This window comes from Lynx rufus, unplaced genomic scaffold (genome assembly GCF_022079265.1).
Source record: "Lynx rufus isolate CCGP_SWC_20201006 ecotype Redwood Valley unplaced genomic scaffold, mLynRuf1.p SCAF_3, whole genome shotgun sequence".
NCBI classification, from domain to species: domain Eukaryota; kingdom Metazoa; phylum Chordata; class Mammalia; order Carnivora; family Felidae; genus Lynx; species Lynx rufus.
The window spans coordinates 171,244,634-171,259,305 of NW_025814845.1; the positions used below are offsets into that span (position 1 = coordinate 171,244,634).

The following is a 14,672-nucleotide window of genomic DNA, read 5'->3' on the forward strand; positions in this document are numbered from 1 at the left end:
GCAAGCCAGCACTGAATCTGTGGTCCGGTAGCCCCGGGCAACCAAAAGCTGAGACAAACAGAGGAAGTGTCATTACTCACATGTTTCCCCAGCCACCTCATCTGGGTCTGTCGCAGCCAGCTGCCGCCCCTCTTTCGAGGTGGAGCTCCTCGGAGCAGAGTCCGACCAGGACCCACACGGACACCCTTGAGGTTGTCGTTCCCTGGCCCCTAGGGTCCCTGTTGCTCCTTACTTTCCTGCATTCTTTCTGTAATTTGTTCGTAGTCTGGGTTTGACTTGATGGCAGACTTTGTGGTGAAAACAGGGACGTCTCCATTTCCTTAAAGCAGCCTGAAGGCCCCGGGAGGTGGAGGGAACTCCCCTCCAGCCCCTCTGTCCCTGTCACACGCGCACCGGCGTGCAGATGCACACGCACGCACATGCCTATGCACACACTCACACATGCATGCGCACGCACACCCTCTTGGGTCATCCGGCTGGTGCCCAGGCTATAGTGTCTGGAAAACGGGGCTGATGGAAGGGGTCTGCTCAGGAAATCTGCAGACCTTCGGGCTGCCTTGGCTACCAGCCCTTACAAAGCTCACCTGCTAGGTCCTCTCCTCCCCAGAAGTTGACATGGGAGAACCAGAGCCTGGATCCCAGCCTGTGGTGCCCGTATCCCTGGGGGATTTTGACTATATAAATTGTTTCAATGTTTTAAAAAGCCTGCGGGGAGATTTAACTGAAGTGACGTTTCCAGGATAGGCTCAGGTTTCTTTGCTTGTGATGGGAATTAGGGGAACGCTCATAATGATGATCAGTTTGTGATCTCTGTTCTGATTGGGTAGAGGTTCCCTGGGAGGTGAAAAGTCTATATTTATGTTGGTTGAAAGAGGGTCTCTGATTCCTCCTGTGCTGGCATTTACTGTCTTGCATTTTACAACCAGTGCCTGCTTGCTGTGTAAACAGGACAGATTTGTTTTGCTTATCTTGGTCTTATTTAGTTTTATGCAAAAGACTTAAAGTTCTGGGCTGTTCTTTCTTGTGACCCCGGGAGCCTCGGGCCTCCTCTCAATGACGCCTTTATCCTGTCTGTTCTCATAACCTGTTACTCCTCAGTGGGTTTTCTACCTGAGCCGACCCCACCGAGCCCTTCCCCTGGCCCCTGGCCCCTGGCCCACACGGGGCACTGAAGAATGCCCTTGGATTCTGTGCCCCTAGGGTGCCCCAAGCCCTGACCCCCTTTTGTGATACCTCTAAGTAAAATTGAACATGGAAGGAAGACTGACTTCGTGCCAGGAATTGGGTCAAGCAGGCTTTTATCCTCAAGACAATCCTATTTTGCTTTTAATTTAACAAATGCTTATGTAAGACCTACTGTGCCAAGCTCTGTTATAAGCCCCTTTACAAATACCATTTCGTAACAGCCTTGTGAGCGGGTGCTGTTATTATCTCCTTCCGAGTAAGAAAACTGAGGCCCAGAGAAGAGGAAGGTTGCTAAGGTTATATAGTCAGTGGATGGTAGAGTTGGGGTGCCAGCTCAGAGTTCACGCTTCTACCCCTATCCTAGGAAGTAGTCACTGTTGCTGTTCTTATTTTGCAGATGGGGAAACGGAGGCACTCGGGAGGGGCGGTTAAATAACTTGCCTGAGGTCCTAGGACTAGTCAGTGGCGGGGCCGGAGATTCAACCCCAGACAAGTGAGCTCTGTACCTCAGCAGTGCACTGCCTGTGGGTTTCCATCACACCGTGTTTCCAGCACATTCGGCCTGGACGCTTAACAGCATCAGAGACCACTTGCACCCAACACTGCATTTCCTGGTTCCCTAACATTTCCTTCATGAGCGAGAGCCCCGCTTTTCAGATGCTGGTGCCGAGGGCCAGTTGTCTGAGCGGGGCATTTGAGAGCCTGCGAGCCGCAGGGCCTGTGAAACCGTGTAGGGAGGAGTCACTCCCCTGGACTTCACCATGCTCTGAGGAATTCCAGGATCAAAACGCTAGCCTGAAGCCAACCCTGTGGTTCTCCCGCTGGTGCAGGGATAGGGGGTGCCATACCCTTGGCCTTTCTTCAGACTCAGAATGCCTGTCTAATTACAAGAAACAGAACCCTCTCCCACTCTTAGCCAATGATTTCAACATCTCTTGGAGACATCCTCCATGGATCTGAAGTTTGAAGCTTTGCATTCTAATGAATTTGGCTGGGATTTTCACCTTTGGCTCTCCCTGCCTTCTCCCTGGGCCACGATTTCATCATCGTGCTTTGGGGATGGAGCTTCCTGTTCAGGGTCTGTCTTTCGGCAAACATACGTGGAGACAAAGCATGACTTCTCTCTGTGCCCCTGGGGTCTGGGGGCCTGGGCTGTCTCCAGCTCTGCCTCCCATCTCCTGTCTCCATCTCAGATGCTTAGCAAGACAGCCTTAGTGGGAGTCATCTTAGGCTCACATGACAAAGCTGGAAGGAGGGTTGGGGGGCACCAGAGCTAAGATGGTGGACGTGGCCATTTAATCATGTTCTTGTTAAATTGTCAGTAACTTCTTTGTACAGCTGGTTGTTCTGGTCTCTCGTGTATTACTCAGTTCCCTATTTGGGTCTTGGAAGGTGGCCATTTATCTGAAACAGAGAGACGGCTTAGTATAGTGAAAAGAGCTTTGTTTCTCATCCCCCTTACATAGTAAGCAAATAAAATGAAAATACCAGCATTGGCTGGGGGGACATCTCGATGGGTTGCTAGTGGCAGCGTGAACTGGTGACACTTTTGGAATGCAACCTGGTCATCTGTATGAAGAACCATCGTTCATCCCAGCTCTAGGACCCTCTCCAGTGACAAGCACTTAGAAGAGGCAGAAAGGTATTTGCGAGAATGTGTTCACGAGAACATTATGTAATAGAGGAAGACTGGAAGCAGTCTGTAGGTTCAACACGGGGGAATGGTTAAGAAAGTTATAGCAGATTTCCCTCCTCCCCTACCAAGTAGTGCTTATAAAAATTGAACCATGAAGACTGTGAGACAATGTGGTATTAACGGTATTAAGAAAAAAGTGAGTGTGCGCTGTGATTATCCCCATATAAAATATATGCACAAGACAGGTCTAGAAGATGACACAGAAAAAGACTCATGGTCACTGTTAGGATGGTGGGATTATAGGTAGTATTTTCTCCTTTTATATATACAAAAAAGGAAAGGAAACATTAAGCTTTTGCATTCAGACCTAGGATTAATTCTGGTACTGCTACATCTCCTGTATCTTTTTGCAACTCTTGACGCTTCCCTGGGACTCAGATTCCTCATTGGTAAGAAGACAGAACAATTTCTAAGCGTCCTGGATCTGAACCTAATTTGAGCCAATAAGATCTCCTCATGTCGAATCTGCCGGACTTGCCTATATCAACAAGACAGGCTCACGGGCATTTGGAAGCATCCTTGTGCACCAGCAATCCAAGTTCTTTGTGCATTCCTGGTGGCTAAGCAGTGTTTCTGCAGATTTGTTCTCACCATTCAGGGTTTGATGGAACCTTCTGTGTAGGCACTACAAAGCTTAGGGCCATCCTTTCTCTCCTTTTTTTTAAAGTTTATTTATTTATTTTGAGACGGAGAGAGAGAGAAAGAGCAAGTAGGGTAGGGGCAGAGAGAGAGAGAAAGAGGGAGAGAAAATTCCAAGCAGGCTCCATACCACCAGAGCAGAGCCCGATGTGGGGCTCGAACTCATGAACCGTGAGATCATGACCTGAGCCAAAATCAAGAGTCGACACTTAACCGACTGAGATACCCAGGTGCCCCAGGGGCATCCTTTCTGAGTGAATTGAGAGCATACTACCAAGTATGACTGCAGAGGCTGATTTTGAAGTAAAGCCTGTTTGGTGGGACTGTTCTCTCCCTCCCCAAGGCCACTGGTCTACTCTGATGGGCCTTTCCGGGGAAGGTTGACCCCATACTGCCTACCGATGGGCTCTCAGGCTCTCCCAGTCACTCCCTGTCTGCTCTTTCTAAGTCAGGGAGACAATTTCTGCTCATTGTGTAATTTGCCACTTTTTTTTTTTTTAATGTTTTATTTATTTTTAAGACAGAGAGACAGCATGAGTGGGGGAGGGGCAGAGAGAGAGGGAGAGACAGAATCCGAAGACAGCTCCAGGCTCCGAGCTGTCAGCACAGAGCCCAACGCTGGGCTCGAACTCACGAACTGTGAGATCATGACCCGAGCCGAAGTTGGACGCTTAACCAACTGAGCCACCCAGGCGCCCCATGTGGTTTGCCACTCTTAAAGGTTTTACAGATTATAAATGACCCTTCGTCCCCACACACAGATTTCATTAGCCTGGCCTTTGATCTCGCATACCATGTGCATGCTAGGCCATTTGCAGGCTACCCCAAGCCTCACAGAAAGGGGTTTTATGAGGTGCTGACATTTTGACAAGCTTTTTATCTGACATCCCAAATTGACTGTCACCGGCTCACATTGGCCATTTCCTTCTGTGTCCACTAGGTTTAGGTCATTAGCTGCGCACTTAAGTGAACCTGCCTGTGTTTTCGATACTAAAAAAAAGCCTAGGTTTGAAGAGTTGAGGTGAGTGGTGTTCGTAGAAACACCAAGAAGGTGGTGGTTAGTCAAGGCTGTAAAGGCTGTAAAACAAAGTGGGTTTGGACCCCAGCTCTGTGAGTTTGTGTCTGCATGACTGCAGGCAAGCCTCCTGGCCACAGCCCCCCATCTGTGACGCCAGCATCGTGAACGTGTCTGCCTCTCTACTGTAAGCATCAAGTGAGATAAGGCTTGTGGTAGCACCTTGTAAATTGCTGGGAAGCTGTGCCCATGTGAGGTTGTATTACTGCTATCGAATGATGCAGACGGTGATACGAAGTTATACCATGGTTCCATTGTCCCATTCCCTTGGAAGAATACTTCCAGAGGGGTGGATATATTTCTCTAACATGGGGAGCTCTGGTTATGCCTGCGTTAAAGGGGGAAAGTGGAAGAAAGCTAAGGATGTCTTCCCAGGACCGTCTTCAGGCACAACGCTGGGTGTGGAAGCTGGGCCTTCTGTGCCTCGCTCCCCGCCTCTCCTTTCCCACCCTCAGACTCCAGCTCAGACTCCTGGGCTCCCAGGGTGATCTGCCGGCAGCCTGGAAGGAATGGCTGTCTCATTCTGGTGGGCATAGGCCACAGGAAGGGAAATCTGTGGGCAGGAGGCGTGGACTGCAGGTGTGGGAGGCTCCTGGTACCCACCCGCTGCTTCCTTCATGTGGCAGAAGGAACCCTGACAGGTGCTGTAGCTTGTAGACCACAAGCTGCTGCTCCCAGTTGCTTATCCCGGGATTTGCCTGAGAGTGAACAGAGTCCCAATCCCCACATCCATCTCCCGCCGAATATTGAGCCCCAGGACGACTGCAGGAAGCGGAGGAAGGAGGAGGAAGGAGATGGGGGTGGGGTGTGGGTGGGGGAGGAAAGAGAGGACACGGCTGGGGGGAATGAGAGAGGAAAAGAGACAAGAGCAAGAAATCAGAGGCCCTGTGCAGGCCAGCTGGAGAAGGGTCTGCTGTTCAGATGCCCGGCTCAGGACCTTTTGAATAAATGTCAGAAATGTGAGTGGAATTTAATGAAGTAGGACAGAGCTCCCGGGGACACCAGCATTGAAAATGCTGGGGCAAAAGAGGAACCAGGGGACGACTATTCAGAGAAGCAGCAGCAGACACGCGGAGCGCTGTCCGGAAGCTGGGGCGGGCACGGGGCAGCAGGCCGCTGCGGACAGTCACGCCCCAAGGTCGTGGAAGGCAGTGGTGGTCCCCAGGGGATGAGAGGAATTGAGAGCTCGCTCGGGGGATGTCGGCTCAGTGGAGCTGAGGGTGCTGTGGTCCAGAAGCGAATGGGAGGTGACAGCGTGGGGCATCAACAGCATTCCGCTCTTTCGAGAGCTTGGTGGGAAGGCAAGGGTGGGAATGTGTAGTAGGCAGGAGGATCGAGCAAGGTCATTTCCTCCGTGTACCCTGCAATGTATTTTTTCTTCCAAACTAGACTTTAACCATTTTAAGGGTATGGTCTGTATCCTCTATCTCTGTTCCCTCTGAAGCTGGCCGATCATCAGATCACGTAAGAGCTTGTTTGCTTGTTTTATAAATATTTTTTACTGGATCTTGCTTCAGCCCTTATTCCCTCCGGCCTCTGGCTTAATGATTCTAGCAGTGGTCGCTGGATGCCGAACAATTAATCATGGCTGAGCTTGGTTTATGTGAATATATTTGCTTTGTTTTAAAAGCAAGATTTCACGAAAGAGAGTTTGGCCAAGAGAGATATAAGGGAATTCTTCAGGTGCCTCCAGGTTCAGGCAGTGAGGGGCATGAGTTTATATTCCTGCACATGTCAGGCTGATGATGCAGTTTTCTGTTAATTGAATTAGTGAACTACATGCTGTAGTTATAAAATATTAAAGGGCTAAGACTGCATTTTACTTCTCAGAGATCCACACCTCCCTGTCCACTCTTGAGCAGAGGCAGTTAAGAGTAGGGGCTCTGGAGTCAAACGTCCTGGGGTCACCTCTGCCAGCCAACAGTTGTACCGGCTAAGACCACATTATGGACCACCTTCCAGAGTTCTTCCCAGGGCCTTGCTTGGCCGAAGCACAGATGGTCTGAATGTTGCAGACCTTCTGTGTACATCTCTGCGATTTAAGTAACATGAACAAGTCACGTAACCCCACTATTCTCTGCTTCTCCAACTGAAAACTGGGGCCACCACTGGCTCCGACCTTAAGGGGGCTGATGTAAGGATTCAACGAGGTAAACCACGAAAGATGGATGAAATCGTGCCAGACATAGGAAGTGTCTGATAAGTGTTAATTATTTTTACTATTACTCCCATGTTTTTAAGCTTATTTATTTATTTTGAGAGAGAGGGAGTGCACGAGAGAGCATGAGCGGGGAAGGGGGCAGAGAGAGAGGGAGAGAGAATCCCAAGCAGGCTCCTTGCTGTCAGTGTAGAGCCCGATGTAGGGCTTGAACTGACGAACCATGGTCGTGACCTGAGCTGAAATTAAGAGTCAGACGCTTAACCAACTGAGCCACCCAGGCACTCCTACTAATACTCCCATTCTGAAGTATGTGGATTATACTTACATTAAAGGTAGTCACTTTGGCGGGTCCCCTTGCCTGGCATTCAGGAAGGCTGGGATTTAAAAACCAGCCATAGTGAGTCTTTCTGGCAGACGACAGGAGAGCTGTGTGTGCCTAGGACTTTTCCAGGGAATGCTGGGGATTCTCAGATTGCACGGCTGGGCCCCTCAGAGGAAGAGGTTTCTCAGTGCTCCAGTACTGAGTTGGCCAAGGCCTTTCTTGCCAGAGGAGCGTATGATGTTTGGTCTCTCCTGTGCCTATTGAGAGTCTTTTGTATGCCGGACCTCCTGCTGGCTGCTTTGGGGGACGCAGGGAAGAGGAAGTGAATGACGGTGCTCGTATTGGAAGAGCACTTTGTTGTTTTACGAACCCCATCTTACTGAGCACTCCAGCTGTGTTATCATCACCAGCTTGTAGATAAGAAAATCAGGCACAGACCTTCTAGGTAGTTCAGCCCGTAGGAGAATGCTTCTTTGCACTGTCGGAGAAGCAGTGTATTTGTGCAGGCAAGTAGGGAGCCCTGTCCGCATGTGCATTAGAGGCACGGACATACTTCACAAATACTTCACCAGGGGTTTACGTGTGGTAGTTTTCCTTATAGAGGAGCATGTAACTGTCTTCCTGCTGGTGTTTATTGGGCGCGGGTCTGTAGCAGGCATTCATCCCGGGAGTTCCCATGGCAGCTCGCTTACACCTCCCTGGAACCCCTGGGCGTTACGTACTAGTATGGGCTCCATAGAGGAGGGACCTGAAGCCCAGAGAAGAGGAGTGTCGTGAAGAAAGCCACACCGATGAGTAAGGGGCAGAGCGGGCCAGGCACTCGGGCGTCTGACCCTGGTCTTTCCTCCACTACCTCTCCTCTGGGCACCCCTTACGCTCCCAGGGACAGGTGCTTTCTCTTCCCTTTCTGCTTTTTTTTTTTTTCCCCCAAGAATAAAACCGTATTCTCCTAGCTGGCACGCCCGGGGGCTCCCAAAGGCTCTCATCTCTCCACCAACAAAAGGCATTCTCTGCTGAATAGGTCGCCCGGCATTTTGCTGAGTAGATGCCAGCTCGATGCCACAGAGATGAGCCAGCAGTGGTTTGTGTCGTCGTCTCCCTGACAGCTTGCTTTTAATTCAAGTCCCCTGATTCATCTGGGATGAGAAAGGGAGAGGCAGACGCACATACAGCTAAGTGCAGGGACTAGAGAATGAGTCAGGATGATTCTGGAATGCGAGGCAGGAGATGGGCAATTCTGATAGAGTAAATACCGCTGGCGTGCGGGGTGCCGTGTGTACTGACCAAGCGGGGTGTCTAGAGGTGGGCCTCCGTGCGACTGTGGGTGAGGCTTCAGAGAGGCTGGAGCCCGAGGGGGCCCCAGCAGGGGTCCCCCTCTTCTCTCCACTCCACCTGCTTACCCCCTGCGGACTTTTGGGGGGTGGTTCCTGCTCAGCCGCTTTAATTCCCTAAACAGGGCCAGCGGTGGTATATCTGTGTGTTTTCGATAATGCTGCCCCCCTGGAGCTGATCAGAAGCCCCAGCTGCTGTCCTTTGGAAAACTTGGGGTCTTGGATTGTGTCAGTGTGGACTTCCTGGTTGTCATGTTGTGTTGAAGTTAAACAAGATGTTACCCCTGGAGGACACTGGGCGGAGGCTCTGAGGATCTCTTACAATTCCAGGTGAATCTACAATTACCTCAAAGTAAGAAGCTAAAAATAAAATAGGGTCTTTTAAACACTGCAAACTCCAGAGGAGTTCTGTATTTGAATCTCAAGGTCCAGCTCCTTTACCGTGTTGTATAACACCTTGCCAATATTCAGGAAACATAAATGGGATACCAGGGTGCCTGGGTGGCTTAGTTAGTTGACTGACTGCCTCTTACTTTCAGCTCAGGTCGTAATCCCTGGTCCCAGGATTGTGGGAACGAGCCCCATGTCAGGCTCCACACTTAGCGTGGAGCCTGCTTAAGGTTCTCTCCTGCCCCCCTCCCCTTTCTCCCTCTGCTCCTCTCCCTTGCTCATGCTCTTTCTAAAAAAAAAAAAAAAAAAAAAAAAAAAATTTAAATTAAAAACAGTAAAGATACCAAAACCACTCAAGGCAAAAAGCAACGAAGTATTGATACATGCTCCCCCCAGGAATGAACCTTGGAGACCTGCTAAGTGAAAGAAGCCAGACCCAAAAGACCACATGCTGTATGATTCCATTGACACGAAATGTCCGAAAAGGGCCAATCTACAGAGACACAAAGCAGATTAGTGGTTGCCTGGGGCTGGGAATGGGGAAGGGCGGCAGATGGGAACGGGGTTTTCCAATTCGAGGCTGGTGATGGTTGCACAGCTCTGTGACTAGCCCACCGCTGAGTTGCACGGCTTACATGGGTGAATTGCACAGTATGTGAATCACATTTCAGTAAAGCTGCTAAAAAAATGTCGGGTCTTAGGTTTTAAGCGAAGTAAAAATCGTCCTTTGGAAACGGCTGGTGTCTTGCAGATGCGAGCACTTCCGGCTGCTGGTTGTAAGTTCTGAGTTCAGGCCACTGCCCCAGGGCATGTTCTTGGCTCTCTCGTAAACCAGATTCATGGGCCTCCCACGGAAACCACAGGGTGTTTCTGAGTGTTCGTCCCTGGGGGGTGAAAACTCAGTGCGTGCCAGACATTTTTCCAGGTGCTTTCATCCATGCTTCCTTCACTCTCCTGCAGCCCTGCACGGCGTGTACTTTCGTGCCCATGTTTTGTATATGCAGAAATCGAGCTCCCGTGGAGTATACACAGCAGGGCAGAGGTGCCACCAGAACTGGGACGGAGCCCAGAGCTCTTGGATCCCAGGGTCATTCTCTTTTCACCTCCTGGTGGAGGGCTGGGTTGATGAGCTCTCCCTCACGTCTTACACAAGGGGAAAAAGTCAGCTGCGAGGCAAAAGCCAGCAGGCTCTTGCAGGGACAGCTTAGGGAAATCACCGGGGACAAGGCCTGAGAGTTCCAGGCAAATCCTTTGCAGGCTTGTGTCTTCCAGTGGGTCATCTCTGCTCCCTCCGGAAGTGAGGATGACATTCTGCCCTGTGCCCTGGGGCAGCTCTTCCTAGGAGAGAGCTCCTAGGGAAAGGACCGTGGGAAAACATGAGGAGGCCTTCCATGGACACGTTTCTGAGTGTCATTCGTTTTTAGAGGAAACATGTTTATTTCCCTGGAGCTCTCAGCTTTGTCTGTATCCTGAGTTTTCAAGAGTTCGTAACCCTAGGAGCTGTTTTTTGGACATGGAGGGAGGCTACGGTATTATTCCAGCCAGGGAACCTGATGTTTTTTTGTAAGTGGCAATGCTGTTGTGTAGTAAAACGGGGTAAAGATGGGCATGAGTGAGTTCAGGTGCTTGGAGAAGAAAATGGGAAAAGATTTGCACTCAGTGATCCAAGGCAGACCCAGCAGCTCTAAGAGACATGATTAAAAACCAGATTCTCAGGGCGCCTAGGTGGCTCAGTCGGTTAAGCGTCTGACTTAGGCTCAGGTCATGCAGGATCTCATGGTTCGTGAGTTCGAGCCCCACATCAGGCTCCTCGCTTCCAGTGCAGAGCCTGCTTGGGATTCTCTCTCTCTTCCTCTCTCTCTCTGCCCCTTCCCAACTCTCTCTCTCTCAAAATAAATAAGCTTTAAGAAAATGCGAATTCTCAGGTTCCAGCCCAGACCTACAGAATCTGAAACTCTGGGGATGTCCAGGAACCTGTGTTTTAATAAGCTCTCAAGAGAGTTCTTAAACACACTCCGGTTTGAGTAGCTTAGCACCAGACCTCCTTACATATGCTTGAGGCTGAGCCGGAAAATCTGGTCACGTTCCCAGGAGACCACCTCCTTTGGTGCTTGACCTGGTCTTGCAGGGAGGCATGCGAGCTGGAAGGGAACATGTATTCATTTATTGAAAATGTTTGTTGAGCACTTCCTCGATCCAGGCACTCAGTCCCTCCTCCGAGGGAGTTTACATCCTCGTGGGGGAGTCAGATAGCAAACTAGGGGGGATGGATGCAGAAATACTGCAGATGAGGATGTCACGCTGGGATGGTGACATTCAGCCAGTGAGGGGGAGGCAGGGATGCCCAAGCAAAGAGCCAAGAGAATGGGTGTCCAGAGAGAGAAGACAGCTGGTGGAAAGTTCCGGAGGTCGGGCAGAGTTGGGCAGCTCAAGTAATGGCAGGGGGCCGACGGGGATGAGCCAGGGGGAGGGGCAAGAGAGTGTTGGAGAGATGAGACTGGATCCACAGGACCAAGGGGGGAGCTTGACTTTGGCTCTAAGGTGCTGGACAGCCACCGAAGGATTAACCGGCAGAGTGGCAGGATCTGGGGAAAGATTTGACAAGATCCATCTCTCCGGCTGCCTGCGCAGGCTGGTGCGGTGGGGCAAGCGACGAAGCCGGGGGCGTGACTGGGGAGATTCTGTCCAAACTGTATTTGCAACAAAGTTCTATTTTCCTCCTCCTTGTCTTCTGCCTCCTCCTGCCCCTCCTCCTCTTCCTCCTCCTCCTTTTTTGCGGGGTGCGGGGTGGGGCACAGTTTAAGAAAATTGGAATTGTTTTGCCAGGGTTTCTGTTAGCATTTTACAGACGGAACTGACTTGCATCCCAAGTGTGACACCCTCGTTGCTTTCGTTAGATAACACTATACGTATTACAGTACCAGCTAGGCGCTTAATTACATATACGGCTACTGATGAAAAAAAAAGGACATTTCATCAAAAGACAATTCAGCTCAGATGTGCACATTTTTGAGACGTACAAAACCAAGCTCAGTTGATGACGGTTGAGCGGCGTCTGCAAGATTTGATCCATTTCAGAAATATGAGCTCACTGGCATTGCCTGGGCTGGCATTTTCTTAGCCGAGAACTACTTACCTGGCTGTAGGAAACCTAATATTTTATTTAGAAGAATGATTCATTGCTTTAGGGGTCAAGAGTCCTGCGTTTTGTCTTTTTTTGTTGTGTAAGTTTGATTTGATCTTGGACAAGTCATTGCAGTGCATATTTTAGTGTCTCTGTGCAGAAGATGGGTAATAATTGTTCTGTAACCCTCTTTTCATCAAGGTAACTGGGCGAGAGCTCTCTGAGACTTAGAGATATTACTACCTGTGCAAAGGCCCTGTGGCAGAAGGGAGCAGGAACTGAAAGATAGCCCATGCGGTTGGAGGAGAGCAGAGTGCAAAGGGAAGTTGATCCAGAGTGATGTTGTTAGAGGGGGCAAGGGCCAGGCTGGGCAGAATCTTGCAGACCTTGTTGGGGACTTTAATCTTTGTCTTAAGGGGAGACCGCTGGAAGATTTAAATAGGGGAATGACAAAAGATCGATAGATAGGCTGTTTCCTTTAATCCTGACAACAAACGTGTGCAGCAGTTAATATCCCCATTTTAAACCAGCACAGAAATTTAGGGTAGTGGCGATTGAGTAGCTTCCCCAAGAGCGCGTTGCTGGCAGGTAGTGGAGCCAGGAGACAAACTCAGTTCACCTGGAGTCCAGAGCCCCCCTTCTTCCATCTCAGCCTAACTCAATAACTATATAACAATAACCACTGTTTTAAAAGATGCTTTGAACTCTTAAGACGAAAAGATCTCCCTTACGTTACAAAGTGGTATTATGCTGCAGAAATATGAGCGCCGATGAGAGATCGGATACACTGGGGAAGCTTTGAAAGCCTCAGCCTGCGTGGCGAGGGTCCAGCATCTTCGAGTTCCTTGCCGTCTGGTGGGGGGCGCCTCACAGCCAGCTATCGCCACACGGAAAGGTTTGGCAGCTCCGGCCGGCCATCTGACACTGCCATTGTCCGTAAGGACTCATTGTCCGTGAGATGTCCCGAGGTACCTGCTTTCAGGGACTCTGAGCCGGGCAATCAGATCCGGGCAGTCCATGCGTGGTTTCGTGGGAGTAATCGTGCCATGCCAAGGTTTCTGCTTTCTGCTTTCTCCCTCTCGGGGAGTCCGTTGGTTTCAGTGGATTCTTAGGAGCTGGTTGTAGAGATTACCATCTCGGTTGTGGACCCAAGAAGCCTTATTCAAGGTTGAGACGGGAAAACTGCTGCTGACCCGTGGCCCTCGAGCCTTCTGTTGATGACGACAAATGTTTGTTCTTTTCTAGTTGACCATGTCGTGCCCGAGCCCGGGACAAGCCTGCTGGCAGCCTTTGACCAGTGGAGGGAGTGGGCTGACAGCAAGTCCTGCTGTGACTACTCTCTGCACGTGGACATCACGGAGTGGCATAAGGGCATCCAGGAGGAGATAGAGGCCCTGGTGAAGGACCACGGTAGGTTATGCTGACCGGCACCTCCGGGGATATTTCCATTTCGGTACACGAGCCGGCACAGCTCTCTGAAGGAGAGCTCTGTGAATAGCGCTTGTAGACCCCTTCTGTGCCTCTCCTCCATGCCTGCAAGGAGAGACGGTGGGGCCGCAGCTGGTGCCCACTGGAGGCAGCCAAACCCAGTGCGGCAACGGAAGCTTTCATTGACGGGAGAACCGGACGGAGCCTCACCAGGGGGACCGGTTCCTGTGTGACAACTGCACACAGTTTACTGGCTTGAGGGAACTGCGCCCAGCCAGGTTGGAGAGTTGAGGCCATGGGACTGATTTGCCCTCAGAGGATAAGAACGCCTGTCCCAGTGAGGATTCTGGACTGTCATGGGCGGGGGGAGGAGGTGCCCAGGATGCCGAGTGGGGGACTCTTCCTGCAAACCCACGAGGATCAGGATAGACTTGAGGGTGAGGAGGCTCTGGGACAACCTGAAAGGTCTTTTTCATGCCAGGGGACTATTTCAGGGAGTAGGATTCCAGGGGTTGGGCCCTGGAGGATTCCCAGGCAGGCTGGAAGAATCTGGACTACCTCAGGGTGCCTTTGGGACCCTTCTGTCCACAGGGACCTTGGGAGTTCAGGTGCTAATGCCAAGTCACTTCATCTTCTGGGGTCTTCTTGAGCTTGGCTATAGACTAGACTCCTAGGGTGACCTCTTGGCTTCATGGGATCTTAACTGTCAGGGGAGCGCCTGTTGCTTTCGGGTTCTGAGACTTCTAAGCTCAGGAGTACCGCTGTGGGTAAAATAGCAGGAAGGAAGTCTCTAGGTGCGGATACGGTAGATATCCGTGAATACGGCCGAAAACGCCCAGAATGAAACTCTGGAGTCTTGGGTTTAGTGTGTCTTCCTCACATTAGCCATATGACCTTGGGGAATTACTTAAATTTCATGAGTCTCCGTTAAAAAAAAAAAAATCACATGGGGGTATTGGACTAGATATCCTAAGATTCTTTCTGGCACAAAGGTTCCACCTAAAAGAAAAGAAGTAGCCCTTGACCTTTCTCGCTTTTGAGAATACAGAGTCTTAAAAAGGCTTTAGCTTTCCATACTTAAACTGAATCGAATCCAAATCAGGCGAGAGTGTCACCATAGCAACTGTTGCCTGGCCAGAGAGAAGGGTTGGGATGTCCCGAGCCACTGAGCCCGGGCAGCGTCCAGCACCCCCAGGTGGCTTGAATTAAACTCCAAGACTAGAAGGTTGTCAGTACGGTTGTTTACCATTGTGATGGATGTCAGGCAGGGATGTTTGGTCTGGTGCCTTGGGAGGCAAGGACTCTGAAATGCCAGGGTGAG

At 50.6% G+C, this 14,672-nt stretch overlaps 1 protein-coding gene across 2 annotated transcripts in view; it reads left to right on the forward strand.

Annotated features, from left to right (window-relative positions):
• The window catches only part of DPYSL2 (dihydropyrimidinase like 2), a 130,061-nt gene that overhangs the window by 88,064 nt on the left and 27,325 nt on the right, over positions 1 to 14,672 (forward strand). For both annotated transcript variants that reach the window (XM_047091421.1, XM_047091422.1), the window contains exon 4: positions 13,169 to 13,333. In XM_047091421.1, coding sequence (XP_046947377.1) covers positions 13,169 to 13,333 — 165 coding nt within the window. The remainder of the gene's footprint in view (positions 1 to 13,168; positions 13,334 to 14,672) is intronic.